At 45.7% G+C, this 26,177-nt stretch overlaps 1 protein-coding gene across 1 annotated transcript in view; it reads right to left on the minus strand.

The window, feature by feature from the left end:
• Window positions 1–26,177, minus strand: part of KIAA1549L (KIAA1549 like) — a 256,705-nt gene that overhangs the window by 44,803 nt on the left and 185,725 nt on the right. The window contains exons 15-17 of the mRNA XM_055300923.1: window positions 20,218–20,408; window positions 13,661–13,788; window positions 8,211–8,389 (exon numbers count right to left, since the gene is read on the minus strand). Of these exons, the coding sequence (XP_055156898.1) occupies window positions 8,211–8,389; window positions 13,661–13,788; window positions 20,218–20,408 (498 nt within the window). The remainder of the gene's footprint in view (window positions 1–8,210; window positions 8,390–13,660; window positions 13,789–20,217; window positions 20,409–26,177) is intronic.

Raw genomic sequence — 26,177 nt, forward strand, 5'->3', positions numbered from 1 at the left:
GAGCAAGGAATCCCATTTCTGGAATCTCTCCTTAAGCCACATTCTAAGAGAGCTTCAAAATCAGAGATGAAAGTTAACATCACCAGTGGTCAGAGATATCAAGGGCTTCTTGATATGATGCCCACAAAAGGGTCCATCATCCCCATGGTTATGCCAAAAATGCATAACTGTAATCCAATCACAAGAAAACATCAGACAAACCCAGACTGAGGGACACTGCCCATGATAACTGGCCAGTACTCTTCAAAAGAGTAATGGTCATGAAAGATAAAGAATAGTCACAAAGAAGGGCTGCGGAATTGTCCCAGACTAGAGGAGACATGACTAAATACCAAGTGGGATCCTGGACTGGATCCTGGAACAGGAAAGGGACATTAGTGGGAAAACCAATGAAATTCAAATGAGGGCTGTAGATTAGTCAATCAAACAGCACAAATGTTAATTTCCTGGTTTTGACTGATAATTATTCTATGTTTACGTAAAATTTTCACACTTGGGGTAGCTAGGTAAAGAGCGGATGGGGCTCTCTGTACTGTTACTGCAACTCTTGAGTATACCTAAAATTATTTCAGAATTAAAAGGTTTTAAAAGTAAAGCATGAAATTACTCAGATATAATAACCAGAACCAAAACTAAAACCAAAAATTATCTGGAAGATTTGAACAATAAACGATCAGTTTTCCAATCAATGGGATACCTACTAAACTAAGTCATTAACGGTGATCATCCCAAAGACAATAGCAACAACTGCAAATGTTTAAGACATAGGATACACGTTGTCTGTATGAGATTCTAAAATATACACGAGTTTGACCAAAAGTTTGGGGAGGAGGCACAGAAAATGAAAACAAGATATGTTAGGGTAGTGAGATTATAGTGATTTTTCTTTTTTCTTCTGAACATTCTATGTGGTTATTATGCTTTCTTTAAAATAATCTTTAAAAGAATTACCTATAATTCATAAAAGGAAAATTTATGGCTTTGGGGTTGTGTTTTTTTTTTCACTGAAATAAGCCAACCATAAGAGAAGAAGGAAGAAAATTATAAGACAATCTGCCTTAAATGCTACAAGGCAGCAAATTACAGAGAACAGTTGAGGGCTCTTTTCCAGTCCAAATGCCAGCAAGATCCATTCCTTTAACTACCAAAATGTAACAAGTATCCATTTCCGGACAGGCAAAATGTTCATCTGTTTTCCTTTTGGGACAGGGTGATGGGCTTGGCAAGAGAAGGGAGTTGTATGTTGAATTCAGCTGAGATCTAGAATGTGTCCCCATGACATTCACATGGTGAGGCTGAGGTGAAAAGATCCGGGTGTGGTGACCATTATCTGGGCCCATACTGGGCCAATGTCCTAATCAAGAGCAGTTACCATTTTATTAGTGACAGCCTCAGAGGCCTCTCACCATTGGGCTTGTGTGTCAGAACCGTGCCTAAGGAAAGATTCAGGAGGCATGACTGGCTTTGAGAAGAACCTTTACAGGTTCCCAAATTATAGAACCAAGGAACCTAAGATGGTAAATGATCAATGAATCCTCATTCATTGGCTAATTAATAATAGTAATAATAATAGTTATAATAATAATGTACTGATTATGTGCTAAGCACTGTTCTAAGCGTTTTACCTGTATTAACTCATTTGATCCTCCATGAACCCCATTTTACACATGGAAATACCAAGGCATCGAGAAATGAACTAACCTGCCTAACGTCACATAAATGGTAAATAGAAGAACTTGGCTTCAAATTCTTGCAGCATGGTTTGAGAGTCTGTACTCTTTTAGTCACAATGCTATTTCTCACTGACGGGCCACAGTCAGGCAAAGAGAAGGAAGGAGCACTGGATAGGGAGCCAGGGGGCCTGAACATCATATCATGGCTATCACAATAACCATGTGGTTCTGAGAAAGCCACTTGACCCTCTGGCCACAGTTTCTTTATCTAAAATATAAGGAAGTTGAAAAAAAAAAAAAAACCAATGAGAAGTCGGCACAGAAGTGCTCTGTAAGTTTATAACCAGAGAAGTTCTTTTTAAAAATCGATGAACCGGGGGAGGGGCAAGATGGCGGAAGAGCAGGGTCCCCAAATCACCTGTCCCCACCAAATTACCTAGATAACCTTCAAACCATCCTGAAAATTTACGAATTCGGCCTGAGATGTAAAGAGAGACCAGCTGGAATGCTACAGTGAGGAGAGTCCGCGCTTCTATCAAGGTAGGAAGACGGGGAAAAAGAAATAAAGGAACAAAAGGCCTCCGAAGGGGAGGGGCCCCGGAGGAGCCGGGCTGAGGCCGGGGCGAGTGTCCCCAGGACAGGAGAGCCCCGTCCCGGAGGAGCAGGAGCTGCACCAACCTTCCCGGGCGGGCGGAAAGGGGCTCGCAGGGAGTTGGAGCAGGACCCAGGAGGACAGGGATGCCCTCGGGCTCCCGGGGACACTAACAGACACCTGCGCCCCGGGAGAGTGCGCCGAGCTCCCTAAGGGCTGCAGCGCGCACGGCGGGGCCGACCGGAGCAGCTCGGAGGGGCTCGGGCGGCGGCTCCGCGGAGGGGGCTGCAGGGCGGGAGCGCGAATCCAACAGCGCAGGCCCCGGAGCACAGGGCGCCGGGACACAGCCCAGGATCCGGCCTCCCCCGGGACAGGCAGAGGCCGGGAGGGCCCAGGACAGCAAGGACGCTCCTGCCCCGAGCTGAGCAGATCAGTGGCCCCGCCCCGGAGCCTCCAGGCCCTGCGGACGGAGAACCGAGAGCCCCGAGCCCCGTAGTTCCTGCGGAGGCTGAATCCAGGCTTCCAGAGTTGCCATAGCAACTGCGACTGTTCCTCCTGGGGCCCCACGGGGTAAACAACCCCCGCTGAGCCCTGCAGCAGGCAGGGGCAGAGCAGCTCCCCCAAGTGCTAACACCTGAAAATCAGCGCAACAGGCCCCTCCCCCAGAAGACCAGCTAGACGGACCAGTGATACTCCCCCGTGTTCCAATACAACTTGTTTTTGGCCACTCTGCACTGAGCAAAATGACTAGAAGGAAATCCTCACCTCAAAAGAAAGAATCAGAAACAGCCCTCTCTCCCACAGAGTTACAAAATCTGGATTACACTTCAATGTCAGAAAGCCAATTCAGAAGCACTATTCTACAGCTACTGGTGGCTCTAGAAAAAAGCATTAAGGCCTCACGAGACTTCATGACTGCAGAATTTAGATCCAATCAGGCAGAAATTAAAAATCAGTTGAATGAGATGCAATCCAAACTAGAAGTCCTAACGACGAGGGTTAACGAGGTGGAAGAACGAGTGAGTGACATAGAAGACAAGTTAATGGCAAAGAGGGAAACTGAGGAAAAAAGAGATAAACAATTAAAGAACCATGAAGACAGATTAAGGCAAATAAATGACACTCTAAGGAAGAAAAACCTACGTTTAATTGGGGTTCCCGAGGGCGCCGAAAGGGACAGAGGGCCAGAATATGTATTTGAACAAATCCTAGCTGAAAACTTTCCCAATCTGGGAAGGGAAACAGGCATTCAGATCCAGGAAATAGAGAGATCCCCCCTAAAATCAATAAAAACCGTTCAACACCTCGACATCTAATAGTGAAGCTTGCAAATTCCAAAGATAAAGAGAAGATCCTTAGAGCAGCAAGAGACAAGAAGTCCCTGACTTTCATGGGGAGGAATATTAGGGTAACAGCAGACCTCTCCACAGAGACGTGGCAGGCCAGAAAGGGCTGGCAGGATATATTCAGGGTCCTAAATGAGAAGAACATGCAACCAAGAATACTTTATCCAGCAAGGCTCTCATTCAAAATGGAAGGAGAGATAAAGAGCTTCCAAGACAGGCAGGAACTGAAAGAATATGTGACCTCCAAACCAGCTCTGCAAGAAATTTTAAGGGGGACTCTTAAAACTCCCCTTTAAGAAGAAGTTCAAGTAACTCTGAACGTGAATGGGCTTAATGACCCCATCAAAAGGCGCAGAGTTTCAGACTGGATAAAAAAACAGGACCCATCTATTTGCTGTCTACAAGAGACTCATTTTAGACAGAAGGACACCTACAACCTGAAAATAAAAGGTTGGAGAACCATTTACCATTCAAATGGTTCTCAAAATATACCCTAAAAACTACAGAACACTTCTGAAAGAAATTGAGGAAGACACAAAGAGATGGAAAAATATTCCATGCTCATGGATTGACAGAATTAATATTGTGAAAATGTCAATGTTACCCAGGGCAATTTACACGTATAATGCAATCCCTATCAAAATACCATGGACTTTCTTCAGAGACTTAGAACAAATTATTTTAAGATTTGTGTGGAATCAGAAAAGACCCCAAACAGCCAGGGGAATTTTAAAAAAAGAAAACCATATCTGGGGGCATCACAATGCCAGATTTCAGGTTGTACTACAAAGCTGTGTTCATCAAGACAGTGTGGTACTGGCACAAAAACAGACATATAGATCAATGGAACAGAACAGAGAACCCAGAAGTGGACCCTGAACTTTATGCTCAACTAATATACGATAAAGGAGGAAAGACGATCCACTAGAAGAAAGACAGTCTCTTCAATAAATGGTGCTGGGAAAATTGGACATCCACATGCAGAAGAATGAAACTGGACCACTCTCTTGCACCATACACAAAGATAAACTCAAAATAGATGAAAGATCTAAATGTGAGACAAGATTCCATCAAAATCCCAGAGAAGAACTCAGGCAACACCCTTTTTGAACTTGGCCACAGTAACTGGAGAAGGACAAACAGTGTATGTTCTCATTCATTTGGGGAATATGAATAATAGCGAAAGGGAATATAAGGGAAGGGAGAAGAAATGTGTGAGAAATATCAGAAAGGGAGACAAAACATAAAGACTTCTAACTCTGGGAAATGAACTAGGGGTGGTGGAGGGGGAGGAGGGTGGAGGGTGGGGGTGAATGGGTGACGGGCACTGAGGGGTACACTTGACGGGATGAGCACTGGGTGTTATTCTGTATGTTGGTAAATTGAACACCAATAAAAATTAATTAAAAAAAATAAAAAAATAAAAATCGATGAACCTTCGATGTCAGGCCCCCAGCCGTGCCTCACCACACTGTCACACTGCCTTGTGCCCACCGTGGGGCCAGGCCCCCGCCCACGTGGCTCGTCTCCCTTGCATGGGGACCTGCAGCAGCCCATGCCCGAGGCTTCCCAGGTCAGAGTTGTCCTCCCAGCTCCCCAAGAGGAGGAAGAAGAGATATCTGTGGCACAACAAGCCCCCCTATGCCTACTTGGCCAGGATGGCCCTTGTGACCTAGGCCACACCCTCCCGCAGGCTGAAGCTGGCCCATCAGCTTCATCATGCTCTGTCATCCATCAGGTCCAGGCCACATCCTCTTCTTCAGGGATGACCAGAAGGACTAGAAGGATTCCACCTGCTATAACCTCTCCTCCAATGGATGCTTCTGCGAGGTGCCTAAGATCCTGGGAAGCCCCAGGCCAAGGCAACCTCCGGGTGGTCATCGTGAGCCTGATGAACCAGCAGAGGTGCTGTGGCTGCAGAACATGGCCCTGTGCTGGTGCTGGCAGAGCAGGGATGTGCGGGGTGACTCTGCCAAGGACCTGGGCCCCCACCTGCTGCACAGTTGGTCCTAACGGCCGCCTAATTCCCAACCACCACTCAGTGAGGGCTTTGGCATAAAGCCTCTGCTATGAGATCCCAGGGAAAGGGCACCCGGAGCAGCCCAGCTCCAGCTGGTTCTGGGCACAGTGGGGAGGAGGTGGTGCCCACTGCACCCCTGCCCTCTGAGAGGCCTCTGTGGCTCCCCTGTCCCCTCCCCAGGCCTAGAAGAGTGGAGGGAGAGACTTCCTGGTTGCGGGGGGACCAACAGGCCCTCATCCCTCTCTCCTGAGCACAGAGTCTGGCCCCTCCACTTTCTGCAGGGGACCCCAGACCTTAAGGGACTGTCCAGTGGGAATCACAGGGCCTCCCTTTGGGCAGCTGCTCACTTCCTACTTGCTCATCTACATTCCCAATGTGGTAATGCCCTTGGTTCCACTACTACCCACACTCTACCCTCCTGTGCCTACCCCTTCAACTAGCCCAGCCTACTGGGGAGTGACCCTTGAAACCTATGCCTCTCAGCATGGCTCTGGAATCTAGATGCTCTCTTCCAGGGGGTGCCACTCAACAAGAGCATCTATGATGTGTGGGTTAGCCACTCCTGGGATCCAGCTGCCTCTACCCCGGGCTGATGACTCTCCTGATACAGCCTGTGAGGCTCCCAGGGCAGGGGCGCTTTCCTCCAATAGACCAAAAACTGGCTTGCTGGGAAACCAAAGCCAAGAGGACCAAGAGGTGTCTGTGGTCACAGCAGCCTCGGAACACTAGGCATCGGCAGTGCTGAGAATCCATGATGCTTATTGGACTATGACACAAAGGATGTAGCCCAGCCACCTTGGGAGGGTGACCACACTGCTCTGGCCCTGATGGTCAGTCATGCCTCTCCTAGCACCAGAGGCAAGACTGGAAAGAATGGGGCTCTGCTTGGAGTAGCTAGCCCCTTCCTGATTCTACTTTCCTTGGCCTTCTCTGTCCATCTATCCTTCCTTCCATCTATCCATCCATCACCATATGTGATTCCTCCCTCCTGACTCTGGGCAGAGGGGTAGAGAACCTAATGATGGCTCCAGCCTGAAGTCCTGTCCTCTCACATCTGCCTGGGAATGAGGTAGTGCCTACTTAGGGAAAGGAAATCAAGACTCTACTTGATTTTGGTCGTGGTACTAGGGAAGATATAGGAGTAGACCAAAAAACAAAACAAAACAAAAGACAAACATGAATCTCAACCCCTCACACCTTTCAGCCAGCTCTGTCTTCCTATCCAGAAAACAAGAGAAGCTTTCTGAATCAGATTTTATATGTGGCCTGGATGGAGGAATGAGGATGAGCCCCTGATGTGGTTTACAATGCCCAGGGGTATAGGGGACTGGCATGTTCCTTGAAGAGTGATGGGAAAAACACTTAAAACCTTGGAAATCTAGGGATGCCTGGGTGGTTCAGCGGTTAAGCATCTGCCTTCGGCTCAGCGTGTGATCCTGGAGTCCTGGGATCAAGTCCCACATCGGGCTCTCCGAATGGAGCCTGCTTCTCCCTCTGGCTATGTCTCTGCCTCTCTCTCTCTCTCTCTCTCTCTCTCTCTCTCTCTCTCTGTCTTTCTCTCTGTGTCTCTCATGAATAAATAAAGTTTTAAAAAAAAAGAGTTGGGACCTAAAACCTTGGAAATCTCCACCTCTAGGTAGGTAACAAGAGCAGCATATATAAACAAATGGAATGAACAATCACCACAGTAGTTGGATGAGAGAGAAAAACCAAAGCATGTGGTAGCACGTGGAAGATAAATGTTCATATGCAGGTTCCACACACATGAACTTAAAAGCTCATCAACACTGTCAGCCCACTGACCATTCAGATATTCGTTACCTGACTTGCTTTCTTGCTCTTTTCTGAACCGCCCATACCTCCTATTCATCCATCCATCTGTTCTCTTTGGTCAAATCATCATTCTCTGGAGTATGTTACCAACTTTTTTCAGATTCTCAGGAAAACCGATTAACATCATGATACGCGCTGATATCCTTTTGGAAGTAGGCAAAGGGTTGTTTCAAGCTTGCTAAAAGGAGTAAAAGTCATTCCAAAGCCTACAGAGTAGGCCACATTCCTCTCTGTCTGACATTATCTTCTCTGGCTCTTTATCAGTTCATCCTACTACAGTTGGCCTCCCATAACAAACAGGTTTAAGAGTATTACCAAAGAAGACAGAAGGTGGTGTGTGAGTAAGGGGGTGGGGGAGAATTTCTGATGCTTCTCTTCAAAACTAGTTTAAAAAAAATTTTTTTTTAAAGTAAACTCTACCCTCAAAGTGGGACTTAAATTTACCACCCTAAGATCAAGCCTCATAGGCTCTACTGGCTGAGTCCCCCATGTGCCCCTGTAACTACAGTTTTTAAAGACTCCCTTGGGACTTTCTGAGAAAGGCAATGCTTCAAAAACATCACCCAACAAACAGGACACACCCAACCTGTGTCCTGATTTATCCCACTGAGGCCTGCACACACAGGGGTGGAAACCACCAACAGAGCCATATACACCTGGACACAACCTGCACCCAGTACTCCCAGGTGGTTGTTCCTTAGTCTGAATTCCCAGAGGACTGGCTGCACTGGTCACCAGATGCTCACCTCGCCATTGAGGGCTGCTGACTCCTGGCTCCTGTCCGACGTGGGATGGACCACAGGGAGGGCTGTGGGTTTTATTGCAATGAGCTGCACAGAGCCGGAAGATGTGTCAAAGGGATCGGCAGCCGCCTTGCCAGAGTTGTCAAAAAGCACCGCTCCTTCCTCTTCATCACTCGCTGGCACTGAAGCACAACATCAACACATTGATTTTTATTGTGTAGGGCAGTTGCATGATCATGCGGGAATTTGTGTAAGGCTCACAGCCTGAGGACATTCTTTTCCTCAAAAGGACCTCAGGAGCAATAGCATCTGGTTCTGTACCAAGGGCTCACTATTGTTCAAGGATTTCTCTGAAATGTAAGATCTATACTATTCATTCTTCCACTGTATTATCAAGGGCTAGGAAAGAACCGTGGAGGTTTGAATTTAAACAGTAAAAGCCATTCTTTCAAAACTATGACAAAATGTTTTCAGGAAAAAAATACAATTTGGCCAAAGCTGGCAACTATTCTTAAAATACAACAGTCAACGGAATAACAGCATTCAGTTCACTCTCTGGCACCAAAGCCACCCATTTTTGCACGATGTCAAGGAAATAAGTCTTCCCTGGTCAACTGGCCACAGTAATTGCTGCACACACTCTGTTTTTTTTTCTTTCTCAAGGCTGCTTCTCCAACGATTTTTTTTTCATTTGTCGAAACAAAAGAAAGCTAAGAAATAACTGCCAGAGAAACTAATTTAACACTATAGACAACTTTCCTAATTAAATAGAGTGAATTCCGCCTACATTCTGTTAAGTTAATTATTCCCTCTGACAGATAATTCTGCTCTGATTGCTGAAAGACACCAGTCTGCCTGGTGCTTCAATCACTAAGCTGGCAGAGAAGCTCCTGAATCAGTGGTATCTTGCCGATTGACTTGTGCTTAAAGCACATTCCCATTAGGCAGCTCTAGGAATGACAGTTTATTGAGCACGGCTGGGCGAGAGATAAATTAAGCCTGTTCAGACAACCAGACCAGTAGGCAATTTAGGAGCAATAGAGGTGTTCTGTAAAATATGAATGTAATAGAAGTATATTCATCTTTCCTACGGCTTACTCAAGAGATTGGGATGCTATTTAAATTATTGAGAAACACGTGGCTTATATCGTATTGTCACTTACCATAATCACAGATTTGCCAAAGTAAGCTGAGTAAATCGTTATCATACAATGTGGCTAAAACACTTCAGAGTCTAACGCAACAGGCTATATCATTGGAGTATTTTTTGGTTCTGTGAACTTATTTGCAAAATAGCAGCAGGACACCAAACAGCCAATGACAGAAGAAAATCTCTGCTCAGACATCTCTTTCGAGTAGAGCTTTGCTGGACAACTCTTGCCTGGCCACCATTATCTCCCACCTGGGCAACTGCTGTGAAAACCATCTATGGCAGCCAGCCTCCAAGATGGCGCCCAGTGGTTCTCGCCTCCTGATATTCATAGCCACGATGAATAGGACTGAGCTGTGTAACCAATAGGAAATCGCAGACATGACAGTGTGTTACTTCCAAGGCTAGGTCATAAAAAAGCCTGTGGCTTCCACCTTGCTCTCTCCTGGATCACTGACTCTGGGGAAAGTCAGCTGCCATGTTATGAGGGCACTCAAGCAGCCCCATGGAGAGGCCCATGTGGCAAGGAACTGAGACTCCTGCCAACAACTATGTGAGGGAGCCTTCGTATAAGTGGATTCTGGAGGCCCCGTCATGTCTTTAGATGACTACAGCCCAAGTCAACATCCTGACTGGGACCTCTGGGGGTACTCTGAGCCTGAACCACCCAACTAAGCCACCTCTGAATTCCTGATCCACAGATACCACATGAGGATAATAAACACTGATTGGCATTTTTGGTTGCCAAGTGTTGGGGGCAATCTGTTGCACAGCAGTACGTACCTAATCCACCTAAACAATCTCCCTCCTGGGAGCTTCCACTCTTGTCTTTCTACCTAAGATACATACTCACAGCAGCCAGGATGGATAACCAGATCACAGTACTACTCGATCAGAACCCTCTGAAGCCTTCACCACTCTCAGAATAAAACCCAGAGTCTTTATGATCTGGCCCCGACGATCGGCTGAGCACATTTCCCTCATCTGCTTTGCTCCAGGTACAAGGGCCTTCTGGAACACATCAGGCTTGTTCTCACCTCTGGGCTTCTGCATTAGGTGTTCCCTCTGCTCAGAATGCTATTTCCTTAGATCTTGGCATGCCCCATTCCTTCTTATTTTTCAACTGCAGCTTGAAAAAGCCCTTCCTTATCCCTGCCCATCATCCTGCTATGTTTTCTTCACAGCACTTATCACTGCTGACGTGTATTGATTGAACCTTCCCACACCCCGTCCCTGGAATCTAGCTCTGTTCTGGCCCACCTTTGAAAAGGTTGATTCCTATTGCCTTAACGATGTCTCACATGTGGTGGGCTTTTACTAAGGATTTGTCAAATAAATGAAGGCAGGAAGGAAGGAATGACAAAAAATTGTGCTGACTTAGAAAAGGAGACTGTTGTTAGTTCTTAGTCCGTGCAAAACACATGGAACTCGTAGAAGTCAAAGTTATGCTATCACTACACTGCTCAGAAGGTGAAGAGATGGTTGGTACTCAGTCTTTTTATTGATTCTGGGTGGTGACTCCCTCACTTCGCACCCTGTGGACAGGGTAAGGAGAGAGCATAACTAGAATGGGATGGAAAAAGGATACCCTGGAAATTGCATGAACTACAGTTCTGTCCCAACCTTATTCTCAAAAAAGATTCAGATTTGGCACAATAATCCCTTCAGGTTTAAGAGAAAAATAGTTATCCTGCCCCCCTCCCCAAAGACCTACAGAAAAAGATATTACATTAAATCTCGATATATGAAAGTGAGGGAGTCCAGCAGATTCATGGGAATATTTGATGCATAATTAGTCCCTAAAGGGAAAAGTATGGGAGAATGCTAAAGGAAAGCACCACAGTTAAACTGTGGAAGGGTCCCCCACCAAACATCACCGTCATCATCATCATCATCATCATCATCATAAATGCAACCATTCCCTGATCTCATTGTGTCTCACTTGTGCTGTTGGTTTTAACTTACATAAATCAGTAATCTACTTCCTTTCCTGCCTTCCTTCCCTCTCTCCCTCCTTCTTCCCTCCTCCTCCTTTCCTTCCTTCTTTCCTTTCTTCCCTCCTTTGATTCCTTTTCCAATCCAATAAAATATACTACTGATATTTTGATGAAGGTCATAGCTATGATATGGTATAAAGTGGAGCTCTGTGATAAAAAAGGACAAGTGTAGGTTCCACAGAAGGTCCAGGCTGGAATTCTGATGTACTTCAGCATCTGCTGAATTTTCAGCAAACCAATTGGTCCCATCTTTCTGTTTGAAAATTTCAAACTGCACCTCACCGAATGGGGACCTGTGGTGAAAGGGAAGACACCACCCCTGGAAGCTCACTGGGTTTACCTCTGGCAGAAATAAAATGCAATGGAGCACGATAAATGTGGAGAAAGGATGGCTTTTTAATAGAACAAACACATTAAAACCTCAGCCTAGCACAGTAATTGGATTTTATTCATGCACCTGGCTCGTGTTATTTCTGTGCCTGATATTTAAATAATCAAAGTGACCTAAACAATAAGGAGGCAGGCAGAGCTGTGGAAAACAAGAACGGAAGGTCAGCAGGAACTTTTTGGGCAGGTCAGTGTCTCACCAGCCAGGGCAGGGAGTGATGGGGTCAGAAACAGGCCCTGCTCCCTCCTCTTCTATGGATTAAATGCAAGGGATAGGGAAAGGCATCATCTTGTAAATATGATTTACTGACTTACTGCAAAGAAGTCTGTGCATTGTGCGTTCCTAAGCAAGAGAAAGGGCATAGAACACTATGTACACTGATTCATTTTATAAAAAACAAAGCAATCCAACAAAACAGATATGTGTGTGTTATCATATGCATAGTAAGAAGGTCTGAGAAAGACACAGGCTGTTTTATTCAAGGTCATTTGAGCACTGGGGTGGGTGATGGGGCATGTGTGGGAGGACAGACTTTGACTAGACTTTACATATTTCTGGGAAGCATTCTGTGAGCTGGTTTGGCAGAGAGCTGATAGGTAGGATTTCTGGTGGTCCCAGGTAGGATCGCTATTCCAAGAAAACCCCACATGCCAGACCTGGATTCTGGTGTAGAAAGCAGTCTCTGTTATAGGGCATGGGGAAGTCAGGAGAAGAAGTTCCAGAATGAAATCGCTATGACAATTTAAGCCAGTGCTTTACATAATGGCTGGAAATGGGAATGAGGGCCACATTTGCCCAGCAGAAGAAAAATCCATTGTGTCATTATTCCTTTTCTTCTTTTTCTTTTTCTTTCTTTCTCTTTTTCTTTCTTTCTTTCTTTTCTTTCTTTCTTTCTTTCTTTCTTTCTTTCTTTCTTTCTTTCTTTCGGTCAGAAAAAAAGAAATCAGTGACATTTGAAAACAAAAGAATCTTCTGGCACTAGCTCCGAGAGGCCCTGATTCATATTCCATCACATTCCTTTAAAAGGGAAGCACAGCTAACCTGAGTGCCAGATTATCCAGCTTTCACATTTCTGTAGACATTCGGCATTTCTGTAGGACTCCACCTAACAACCCACTGAAAGCTGAAAAGAATTTCTTCTGAACTGAGTGGCAGCACCGGGTACTTGAACCTGGGCTCCAGTCAGTCAGCACCACGCACAGAAGGGATGCACAAAGGTGGGACCGGGAGGAGGCGACACACAGTCATAGCCAACGGATGCCAGGCATGGATGGTACCACCACACAATAAGGCAGCTCCAGTGACTTATAAATAAACCCCAACACCCATCCTTTATAGGGAAGGAAAAGATCTGTGTGAGGGAGAGATCAAATGGTCACGTTTCCCTAGAGAATCAAGGCAGAACCACAGGCTGATTTTTATGACGACAGATTTATTACTGTGTTGTTTTTTCTGGGAGAGGTCGATTGGCAATATCGGGACTTACTGGCAGAGACTGAACCCCTGAAACTTATCAAGGGAGTCAAGGCAAGAAAATGAGGGGGAAAATCTCCAAGACAAGCAGCCTTTCAGAGACCTGGCCCCCCTAGTGGACCCGGTGCTGGGAATCCTGTCCATTCAGCCAAGAATTAGAAAAATCGCAAGGCACACATTGGCTCATTCTGCACAGGGCTTTTCTAAAGAACTAGGCAATTCCAGAAGCACAGGCAGCAGGGAGGGTGAGTCAGAATAATTCAGAGAAGGGGGACGGGCAGTATCCCAAGAGGCAGGTAGCAGACTCCTGACCTTTCTGGGGGGCACGTCAGAGAGAAGACCCTAGGGTGAAAGCACACAGGTGCATGTGAGTGTGGGCACACGTATGTGCGCAAGCGTGTGTGGGATGGGCTCAGGACTGGTGTTGGCAAGGAAGGCTTCTCACCATTTCTCTTCCGTGCCTCCTCCTTTGTCACTTTCTGCTGTGCCATGACATTCTGGGGCGAGCGCCTCCCCGAGCTGGGCTTCCCTGATTCGTTGCTGATGACAGAGCCATTCTCACTGGGCGACCTGCTGGAAGTAACCATAGCAACAGGAAGACGGTAAGTTGCGACTCCAGCAGCCTCCTCTCAAGGTTATTTTATTTGCACAGTTTTTGTCTGTCGCCTTTCATTCTGGTTTCACCCACAAAGAAGGAATGATACAGGAAAAGAAACAAAACAAAACCAGCCCCACACTTCGGCCTGGGTGAAGCAGCTGGTCTTCATGAAGTATGTCATTTAGGTGGAGTGCTTAGCTCTGGAGACAAGTTCAGCGAGTGTGGCCCTCAGGTCCCATCTCTGTTCCATTAACCCCCGGTGACTATGGAAAAGGTGGTTATGGGGTTTGTAAGCATGCCCTCCTTTTAAAACACAGCACTTTGAATAGCGCTGCAGAGCATTTGATTCATGTGGCATCTGCAGGGACATGCATAAGACATGGTTCTCTTTACAGAATGTACCTTGACCACTAAAGTCATCCCACCCCTGAGTTCTCCGCTCTGCCTCACACACAAGCGCATGCATGCACACGTTCTTTGACTGTCAACTGGCGACCCCTTACATCTGAAACTACCAATGTGAGCTATTCATTCCTTCAGGAAATACTTTACGTGCATCGGCTCTGCGCCTGGCACTGTGCCAGGTACACTGGCATACAGAGATACTAAGAGGCCACCCATGTTCTCCAAGAGCTCCCCATTGGAAGCGCCATCTAGGTGCCAAGGACTACACGAATGCTTTCAAAACTCTCAGTGAATCTTTAGGACCATCTACTGATTTGGTGATCATCACCCTTGTTCAGCAAGTAAGGAATGTGATGCTCAAGGGGGTGGAGTGTTTTGTTCTGGGCTGGGTTAGGAAGTGGCGGATCAGTCCTGGAAACCAGGACTTCCCCTGCAGGTAGGGGCTCTGCGCACGTGCCAGGGCACCTCTCCTTTACTGTCTCCCACAACGTCCCAGATGAGGCAGGCCTTTACGCACAGCAAGCCACAGGGCCCTCTCCCCTTCCCTGGGGGCGGATTCTGGTCTTCTGGAACTCCGTGAGAAATGGGCTTTTGGGGCCCCTGCTGAGGTTCATGCTTCCTCAGGCCTCAGATCATCATAAAGACCAACTGCCTTCCCCTCTGTGGAGACAGTCAGGAGGCAGATGTCCAGACACCTCATCAAACCTCTAATTCTTTTACGGTCAACTGTCCAAATTCAGAACCTAAAGACATCCAGCCTCTACAATGGAAAATTGGCTGGAATAAAATGTAGCGCTTGCCCAGTAAGTAAGCAGCTCCTTAAGTGGAAGCTGTGTATCCTTGTGAATGCCTCCTCTTTTTTCCCCTTCCTTTGCCCTCCCCATCCTCTGGGAATTAAAAATCCTTGGTTCTATACTCTTCAGCACCCTAAAATCACCACCAGTGAGAGTGTCCACTCACATCCATGGGAGAAAGCAACATCTACCCAGAGGGTTCCACAGAACAACAGAGCCAAATGAGATGTTCCTGGCCAAAGTGCCTCAGACAACTACAAGTTTGGGAAATGTTGTCTATTGTATTCCTTCTTTGGATATTCCTGATACACATTAACATATCAAAGGCCCTGCTCAGTCCTATCATAAAGAGACTCCTCTCCTTTTGTTTAATCCAGCATTTCCCAGTTTATTTGGGCCCAGATCTCTTTCACCATAAGACAGTAATACAAAGAATGCAGCCTGGGAAAATATGGATAAAGTATTAATTTATTAAATGTTTATTATTTATCCAACAACTATTGGATCACTGAGTGCCGGCCATACAAATATACATCCACAGAGAAGACATAAGCCCTGGGATTGTTTTCAGAACCCCAGTTAACAGCACCCACTCTTCCAACTGGCTTTATTGGGACAACAAGACTTTCACTGAGGCCCACAGAGGAAAGAAGGAGAAGGGCTTCTTGTAACCTATTTTACAATCATAAAATACTTAATGGCATTTGCATAGTCTTTCCTTCATTTGATCCTGAAACAGTTTTCTGGCTTTTTTCTCTCCCTCCTGGGAAAGGTATGAATGAATATATTTCTTCCTTTTTTTTTTTTTTTTTTGAATGAATACATTTCTGGAGAGAAACTCCACCTCTGTTTTACTCTTTCATCAGTTTATAGATTATGGTTACACGGATCCATCAACTCAAACTTCTGGTCAAAAACAGAGAGTGAGATTTGCACGTGTGTATGTCCACTCACACGACAGTAACAAAGACGTTTTTGAAAGCAAGAAAGGGCCAACTGTAAGGCATTGGTCGTAGGCTACTGAACTCAATAGGCCCTCTTCTGGGGATATGGGTGTACGTGGAGCCTGGATGAAGAGTCATGAGTCCGGGGTAGGGGGGGAGAGATTAATCAGTTGCTGAACAGTTAGGGCCAATCACTGAATTGAATGACTGTCCCTATGAGGTTGATTCTTTAACCTCGCCCATTAATCGCAGTCACAGATCAACAAAACAGCATCACCAAGAGCCTTGGCTAGAGGAACAGGACCCGCAACAACAACTGTCTGGTTGTCTGGCAAGTGGCTGAACCCTCAGATTTCAGTATTAAAATAGTTTTAAAAACAGGCTTAAAAATCGAGATATTTTCATGTCTACCCACTCCTGGTTTCTCCTGTGTTTCACTTGTAAAAGTTTTTGGATCACCTAACAGACCCGTCCTGATAGGTCATGGAGTCCTCAACCAGCAGGAATGAGGGAACTGATGCGGCAAGATGGAAAGGCCAGAAAAATAAATGCATGATGGGTCTGCTGTTGGTTTTGGCATCTTAATATCTTTCCAAATGATTAGAGACTCCTGTGGTCAGCTGAACTTGAACAGAAGTGGGGTTTCCCGCATAGCTTTGGCCATGATATAGCCAGCCCTTAGTAAAATTCTATTTTTATAGATACATTATGAAGCAAATATAGAAATCATTCAGCTGTGTAGGCATTGTTTTCTTTATATTTATTTCAGAAGCTAATATTTCTTAATAAAATTCTAAGGATAAGTAATCAAATTTGATTACCAAGGGTAGATGCCTTCTCATTCAAGAAGATAAGCTTGTTCTAAAAAAAGAATTTTTTAAAAATAAATCTTTAGATGATTTAAATCACTCAAGTAGAATGGGTGGAAAAGAATTTTTATTCTTCCCAGTAGTGCTGTGTTAATATCCTAATTTTAGTAATTCTATTTATTTCCTTTTAGCATCCTCTAATAGGTGATAAATAGGTTGCTAACATGCCTTTATTGTATTTGGCAAAGATCATAATGGGAATAATACTGTAAGTAATTCTATTTGCCAGTCAATTCAGATAATTCATCTATTACTTCTCTATATGTTTCAACTCCCCATGCTGGGGCGGACTGCTGCAGTCCACCTCCCCGTAACCAAGCTTGGGTAGCCGCCTCCCACACTGACTCTGGACTAGACCATGCGTCTTGCTTTGGCCAACAGGACAGCAGCAAACATAACACAAGCAAAGATTGAAGAAGTGCTTAAACTTGGGAGCTTATTTTCTTGCTGTAATCACCCTGTCAGAAAGCCAGAGTTAGCCTGCCAGAGGATGAGAGACCATGTGGAAGGAGGCCCCAGGGACCAGGCGGCCCCAGACAAGGCTATCAGCAGCAAGCCAGCCCAGCCAGCCCACTGCCTTACTATAGATGCATGAGTGAGCCCAGCTGAGATCAGTTGAGTCTAGCTCAGCCCAGAACCACCACCTACCTGAGCTCAGCTCAAACTTTCAATCCACCAAAAATCATGAGCTAAAGAAATGGCTGTTGTTTTAAGCTGCTAAGATTTGGAGGAGTGTGTGGTGGAGGAATATATAACTAATCCATATCTCCTCAACCTTCTTTCCTACCCAAGCTGAAATTCAACCTTTTTCCTCTATACCTTTCTCTGTACCCCTTTCTGAGATACCAAGAACTCCTGGAGGGAAAAACACAGAGCCTTGGTTGCATGACTCCAGTGCAAAATTTATGTACCTGACACAGACAATCCTTCCTTCCCCCTCAAATTACTCTCTTCTTTTGGCTTCTTGGATTCCTTTCTTGCTTTGTCCTCCTCATGCCTTTTTCCCCCTGATGCTTTTCAGTCTCCTATGCTGACTCTTCCTCATTTGGACCTCTAATCATTGTAATGTTCCAGAGGTCAGGTCTTGGATCTCTTCTCTACCTATACTCTCCTAGGTGACCTCATCCAGTGCCATAGCTTTAAATAACTAAATGCTGACAACTCCTCCACTTATATTTCTACTCAGTACCCCTCCTCTGAACCCAACAATTGAGTTGTGAACACTTCCACTTGCATGCCCAACAGGCATCTCAAACTTAACATGTCCACATCTAAACTCATGATTATCCCCTACAGATTTCTTCTCTTCTGGTCCTCTCCAACAAAACCAATGGCAAATTCATCCCTCTCTATTTCATTCCAAGCAAGCCTTGTTAGCTCTTCCTTCAAAACATGTTTAGCATCCCATCAGTTTTCACACTTCCATGCCTTGGCCCACACCACCATCTCTCGCCTTGCAGTTTTATTGCAAGTCACATCATGTCACTGTTCTCAAAACCTTCCAATGACTTCTGATCTAAGTTCACAATAAAATTCCAAGTCCTGACTTTGGTCTGTAAAGCCTGACATGATCAACTTCAGGCAACTTCTCTGACCCATCTGCCACCACTTCCTCCCTAGTTCACATTGGCCTTGTTGCTCTTCTTCAGTATGTTAAGAGATTTCCTCCTCTGGGCTTTGCACATACTGTTCCATCTGCTTGGAATGTTCTTGTCCAAGATAGCCTTGAGGCATACACATCATTTCATTCAGGTCTTTCTCAAGTGTCACTTTATCAGAAAGGCCTTCCCTGACCTCCTAGCTAAAACAGCATCACACCCCTACCCCCTTCCATTGCTCTATCCTCTTACATTGCTGTGGTTTTCTTCTTCACACACATCACCACCCAACTTACTATGTATATACTTCTCTATTTGTTCATTGTCTATCTTTCTCCTCCAGATTGTAAGCACCATGACAGTAGGAGCGTTGTCTTGTTCACTGCCACATCCTTGGTGCCTGGTGAACAACACTTAACCAAAATGTTAGGTGAAGGGAGGGAGAAAAGGAAGGAGGCAGGGATGATGTGGCTTTTCCAGCCTCCACTGTGGTGGAGAAGGGAGAAGGGACTTGGCAATGGGAGTTGGTTTGGCCAGCCAACAGGGCTTGTCATAGAGTTCATTACCTCTTTATAAGACTATTGTAAAGTCCTTACAGTGAGTCTCCTGGCCTCTAGCCTAACCTCTCCCATCTATCATCCACATTGCCATTGGAGCAGTCTTTCTAAAATACAGGCTGGATGTCACTGTCCTGCTGAAGATCTTTTAGTGGCTTGCCATTGCCTGGAGAATACAGGTCAAAGTCCCTTACCTGGCAGTTGAGCACCCCCACTTCTGGTTTCATCCTTCCCTGCATCTTCTGGTTTCATCCTTCACTGCATCCCAGCCACCGTGAACTCTAAACCCTAGGGACATTCACCATTAAGTGAATGTGTGCTGATCCCTCTTCTCCCCCAGCTCCTTTGGACTGGACACCTTTATCTCTCCCCAACTATTGGCACTCCACTCACCCTCTCAGGTCTAGCTAAAACAAGCTCCTCCACCATTCTTTCCCTCATCGGAATTAAGCTCTTACCCCTCTCTTTTCCACAGCACTTTGTTCAGACTCCCCTATGAGCACTGCACATCATGCTTGGTTTCCAGGTATTTTTTCTCTGTCTCTCTATCATGAGATCCTTGGGGTCACAACTCAATCATAAACCTTTCTGTAGCCCTTCCCATGCCTGTCAAAGTACTCTATTTATGGTAAACACTCCTAAAAAAAATTTGTTTAAGATTTATTTATTTATTTGAGGGAGAGAGAGAGAGAGAGGCAGGTGGAGGGGTAGTGGGGAGAGAATCTCAAACAGACTCCCTGCTGAACATGGAGCCCCATGCAGGGGCCCAATCCCACAACTCTGATCCCACCACTCTGAGATCATGACCTTAGCTGAAACCAAGAGTCAGATGCTTAACCAACTAAGACACCCAGGCGCCCCCTTCCCAAAATGGTTTTTGAACTCAAACCTTGAAAAACGGCCAGATAAAATCCAAGTCTACTGAATCAAAGGCACCACTTATAAGTTAAATAATACAAGCATGACACCAGTGCCAAATTTGTTGTAATACATATGAAAGCTAAAGCTCTGCTGTTGTTGGCTGATCAGTGTCATCAAACTTTACAAAGTGTGGCTCATAAGAAACGAGTATTAAGATTCTCATCATCTCCCTCAGTCTCCTTCCCAAATATTCAAAACAAGCACGAAGGGGACTTTTTAAAGAGGAAAGTGGTATGAACTTGAGGGCTTCAGCTGCTCTCACCATCAGTTATTCCCCTTGCTGATAGAGAGACGCAGAAGCTGGCCCCGTGCCTACCTCTTTCGGGTTTCAGTGGACTTGGCCGTCTTGATGGTGCTTCCATCCTGGGTGATGTCTCTTTCCTGAGAGGCAGGAGCATCTCTGACGGGAAGCGGGAGGACCACCGTTTCCTGAGTCACAGGGACGACCTCCTCATCGGCGCCTTGCTGGCCCAGGTGCTGCTTGGCATAATCAAAGCCTTGCACGGGCTGCAAAGAGGGAATGGATTTGTGGTCCTATTCCTGACAAAGTGTGACCGATGATGGCTTTGAGAGAGGATGGGCAGGAGCGTGCATGTGACAGTACCACACTTAGCTTTCTGATGAACAAGGGTGAGCTCAAATCTCCCCCATAATTCCTGTCTGCAAAATCAGAATCTGTGCTCATTCCACCTAGCTACAGAATCTCCATAGAAGAGCATAAATAAGATGCAAATATGCGTGTGAGAACAAACTTCTTTCAAGAATTTTAAACCACCAATTTTAAGTCACTGGATACTGCTAATTCGAGACTCTTAATTGATACGTGAAGTAAGTCCAGTATCAGCTCCTGTCTAGGAATGACCTGTCATCCCCGACCCCCACTTTCACATGGTTTTATGTGTAGTAAGAGGCGTGTGACTTTGCCAAGTTGCTTGAATTCTGAACCTTAATTTTCTCATATGAGAAATGAAGACAATCAGATCTGCTTTATTTACACCACCCCTGGGTTTTAGAGAGGAATCACAGCTCTGCAAACAGAGGGAAAGAAACATGCTTCCACATGTGCGGCAGTACAATCATTAATAATAAAATGGAATTTATGGAATCACTCAAATCCAGACCTATGGCTCTCCTATGATTCATTACTGGGTAATTAGCAAGGCTTTTATTGCACGATGTCTGAAATCCCACGTGAATAGGGCAGCTGTGAGCAAAGCCCAACAGACATCCATTAGTAGGGCAATAAAAAACCAAGAGGCGTGTTTAAACAGTTCCTAGGAGTGTCTCTATTCTGTTTTCTGCCCCAGAGCAGCACAACAGAGATTTGAGGCAGGACAATGGGGTGGTGGAGAGTACCAGCTCCAAAACACACTGCCTAGGTTCCAATCCCAGCTCTACCATGTATTAGCTAGGTGACCTCGGATAAGACACTGAAATTCTCAGCACGTGGGTTTCCTCACCTGTAAGTGGAGATAATAGTAGGGTAAACAGGATCCAATATATAAGGATGTGAAAATGACTTAACCGCCCTCAAAGACATGCTGCATGGATTAAGTAGTAAAGGCATGTTCAGCATTTAGTGAAGTGCCTGGCATACAGTAAGTGCTCCATGAATACGCGTTAAGACTGTTTGCTTCTTATTACATCACAGACCAAGTGAAATAGAAATCAGTGATTCTCCTCAAGAAAATCTGGGGATGAAACTCAACCTCCACCACATGGGTTCACTCAGAACTTGGCATGATAAGGAGCTCCCCCTTCAATAGCGACTTTTCCTAAGAAATGTAGCAGGGAGCACCCAGCTAGATGGATCGGTCTAGGACTGTGGCCCAACCCATCGCATCTTCCTGCCGCACCTCAGGGCAGGATGGAGTTTTATTTTATTATTTTTTTAAGATTTATTTATTTATTCATGAGAGACTCAGAAAGAGGGAGAGAGGGAGAGAGGGAGAGAGGGAGAGAGAGAGAGAGAGAGAGAGAGAGAGGCAGAGAAACAGGCAGAGGGAGAAGCAGGCTCCATGCAGGGAGCCTGACATGGGACTCGATCCTCGGTCTCCAGGATCACACCCTCGACTGAAGACGGCGCTAAACCGCTGAGCCACCGGGGCTGCCCCAGGATGGAGTTTTTTTTTTTTTTTCCCAGGATGGAGTTTTATTGCTAAATCCAGCAAAGCTTCCTCATGTCAAGCTGCCTGTAGTTCTGCTATTGGCATTCCCCCCCACCCCCATTCCTGGGGAAACTCACTCTGGGAAGTGTGCTCAGTGTTCCCTCTTGGCTGAGACACACACTCTGATCCCAAATGGTGACCACGGACATTCTGTGCCAGGAGCTGGCAACGTGCTTCTGAAATAGTGTTTGTTCGTTTCCCTCCCTCCTGTGGGGCCTCATGAAATGGAATGAGCCTTTGAACAACCTGGTCATGTTCCTAGACTACTGGACTATCTGCTCCTCCCACTGATGGTCACCAAGTGGATTCAACTGAAATGTTTCTAGAAGCTGACATTTTCTCCCCAGATCCACTGTTTTATTGTCTCCTGGCTTGGTATTGTTGCTTCCATTCACATCTTTTCTAGGCTCATCCTGGACAAGCTTCCAAAGTTAATCTCCCTGAAAAACACATCAGGTCATGTCACTCCCCCATTAAAAATGTTTCACAGCACTCAGACTCTTCAGCAAGGCATCAGGGCCCTTCACAGCCTGCCTGGACCTGGCTGCTCAGCTGTACCTCCTGGTGACTCCTTTTCTGTAATACTTTCAGGCCCCCATTATCCTAGTTAGGGTAGTGCCGACTAGAGTTCTTGGGCACTGGCTTGTGCCAGGGACTGTGCCCCGTGCAGGAGATATAAAGATGAATAATATCTGGTCCTCTGCTGCCCTCAAGGAATGTTTGATATTACTAGTACAGTGCCGAATGCAGGAAATCAATTAAGACATTTCATCCCCACTGTAGTTCAAGGAGGTGGGTATTATTATGATGATTCCCCATTTTAAAGATAAAGAATCAGAGGTTTGGAGAGGTTAAGCCACTTCCCCAGGCTCATGCAGCTGGTCTGTGGCAGGGCTGGGATTGGCATCCAGTTGTGTGTGATGCAGAGCCAAAATATCTAACCACTGCCTGATGGTTCTTCCCAGGGCCTCTCCTCTCCTTCTAGAGTCTGCCATCTTGATTGGGCATCTACTAACCGTACTTGGCCTGGCTCCCGTGCTAAGACTCCTGGCCTGTCTGTGAGGAGGAATTGAGAGTCTCCAATGGCACTTAAGACTTCCCAAGAACCTAGTAAAGACAAAAAGCTGGCCCTGGCCTCCTTCTTGCCCCCATTCTCCCTGGATTTGGTCCCTCACCCTTTACACTGTGTTGAAGCTATCTGCTGGATCCTTCAGGGGACTGCGCTGACAACGAGTGAGCAGAGAGACATTAAGGATTGACGAGTTCAACAGTGGCCACTGTTAGGTTAATAATAACAGTTCTCATGTATGTTCAATACTTACAGCCTACAAAACACTGACACCTCATTTCATGCTCACGACCACCTCCGGGAGGAACATCATAGTCTTCATTTTACAGTAAGGACACAAAAGCTCAGAAAGGTTCAGTGACTTGCCTAAGATCACACAGCTAAGTGGTGAAAGACTCAAGACTAGTCCCTTACTCCTCTGACTGATGACATTCGCAATCACCTGCGATTCATTAATTGCCATTGGACACACACTAGTGACCCTTGACACCGCTGAGACATCATGAAGTATCTATAGCTGCTTCAACGAGTTCTGTAAAATTAGCAGATCAAAATAATCCCCAACAATTTCAAAGGTAGACATGTTATCCAGACCTTTTAAGAAAAAAGTATATATAGTAACAAAAGCCAATCGACAGATGAATGGATAAAGAGGATGTGATACACACACACACACACACACACACACAATGGAATATTGCTTAGCCATCAAAAAGAATGAAATCTTGTCATTTGCAATGACATGGATGGAGCTAGAGGGAATTATGCTAAGTGAAATAAGTCACTCAGAGAAAGACAAATATCACATGATTTCACTGATCTGTGGAATTTAAGAAACAAAACAGATGAGCAAGGGGGAAGGGAAGCAAAAATAAAAAAGATGAAATCAACACACACACACACACACACACACACAAAAGATGAAATCAGAGAGGGAGACAAACCATGAGAGACTCTTAACCATAAGAATCAGATTGAAGGTTGCTGGAGGGGACGTGGCGGGGGGATGAGGTAACTGGGTGACAGGCATTAAAGAGGGTACTTAATGAAATGAGCATGGGGTGTCATATGCAACTGATGAATCACTGAACTCTACTTCTGAGACTGATAATACACTATATGTTAATTAATTGATTTTAAACTTGAAAAGAAAGAAAAAAAGAAAGGCCGACTCGAATGTAATATTTATGTGCCAGGCCCAGCTCAAAGTAACTTACATAGCTCCCCTAATCTTCACAACAACCTATAAATACATCGTGTTATCATCCCCATTTCACAGATGAAAAAACTGAGACACAAAGGGGTGAAGTACATACAGGACCCATAGGTAGTGTGTGAAAAAGAGGAAACAGCTGGGCACCTTTAGGGGGCGACTGACCTGTCCCGAGCAGACGGTCATGCCAACTACTGCAGGCCCTCCAAGCTCCATCCTGCATCTGGGTGTGGCCCTAACTACTTTCCCATAAGGCTGCCTGTTCCAGGGAGCCATGTTCTCATCAATTATAGGAAGGGAACCACTGGACAAAGACTGTGAATGACAAAGAGTAAAGAGAAATGAACCAGAAAGAAAGAAGGTCACAAAAGACTTGATGCCTGTATTTCTCAGGTTCTCAACCTTCTACCTGCAGAAGCCCAGATGACCACCATGGTGACAGGGTTCCGTCGATGGTACCCAGTCTCTGAAGAAGAGTAGGGGTGTGCACGCCCTGGCCTCGGCTCCCAGGACAGGCGCACTCACCTCCTCTTAGCCTGTCAAGCCTATTACTGAGTCTCAGCAGGGATCCGGGGAATGTCCTCTGGCACTGCAGCCTGCATTCTAAAGACACAGTGATGTCCCCGGAAACTAGGAGACCATCCTCCCGCTCTGTGGGTTGGTCACGAAGGCTAACTTCTTCATTCCTCCTTGTCCCTTGGCATCAAATGAATTCTGCTCCACCACACACACACCACACAGCACGTTGTGAGAAGTGATGCAGGCGGCTCTCTCCTCCCAAACACTGCAGTGTCCCTGGGTTGCAACAGCAGAAGGACTGCAGTAAGAAAGAGGCAGTTCCACGCCACTGGCTTCCTATGATAAAAGGGCTTTGCAAATCAAAGTGCGGAGCCCAGGCTCACTGAAGGAGCAAACAGCCACCACCACCATGCACAAGTGAAGCCAGTCTTCTCTTGGAACATAAATTGGCTTGATTTTCAACATTGGCCAGGTATCTCTTCAAGCACGATACACCAGGTAGGAACATAAAAGGGGCTCTGAAAACCCACAAACATGAATCTCTTCCAGCTTCAAAGAGCTCTCAAGCCAGAAGGTATGGCTGAAATCGTGGGCTGCCCAACTCACCTTGGTAAATTAATAAAAATTTGGCTTAATCTCTAACACAAAGTTGGCATTTACAACCTCAGTGTGGCAGGTTTTACATTCCTGGACTCGGCTGCAATTAGATTCTGGTAATTACTGTTATGTCTGAAAGGCTCAGGTTGTAACTAAGCTAAGATGGAAATGAAATACCCCTTCTTGGAACACTTTCACGTCTCGCTGCTTGGACAATTACCAACACTGCGCTGCTCCTGGAAAGCAGGTGCCTTTGGGTCGACAGAAACAGAACAACATCCTTTGGAGTTTGGTTCTTTCATACACAGAGCATCTGATCAAGCTGCAGCTTTGCAACAGGTGAATTAGTTTAATAAACAATAAAACTCATTTGATTGCTTTTGCTGAAGCGAGGTGTGACCATCCCGAAAGGACTAGGCATGCATGACTCCTGGCAAGGACCGTCTTTGCTGTTTCACTTCTGCACAGGTAGACAAAGCTCAGGAGTTTGGTGCTGGAAGAGGAGTCTGGCAGCCAAATCTCAGGGTTTAAGAAGGTGTATCAATCATGTGGAGAGAGCCTAAATGCACAGGTATCGGCATTGAGTCGCTCCTCTGCTGCTAGTTATGTGACTTTGGACAAATCCCCACAGTCTCTCTTTCCTTTGGTTTTCTCAACACTAATGTGAAAATAATAAAACCTGCCCTGACTACGACCTACCTTAAAGGGCT

The sequence above is a fragment of the Nyctereutes procyonoides genome, unplaced genomic scaffold (genome assembly GCF_905146905.1).
Source record: "Nyctereutes procyonoides isolate TBG_1078 unplaced genomic scaffold, NYPRO_anot_genome, whole genome shotgun sequence".
In the NCBI taxonomy this organism is placed as follows: Eukaryota; Metazoa; Chordata; class Mammalia; order Carnivora; family Canidae; genus Nyctereutes; species Nyctereutes procyonoides.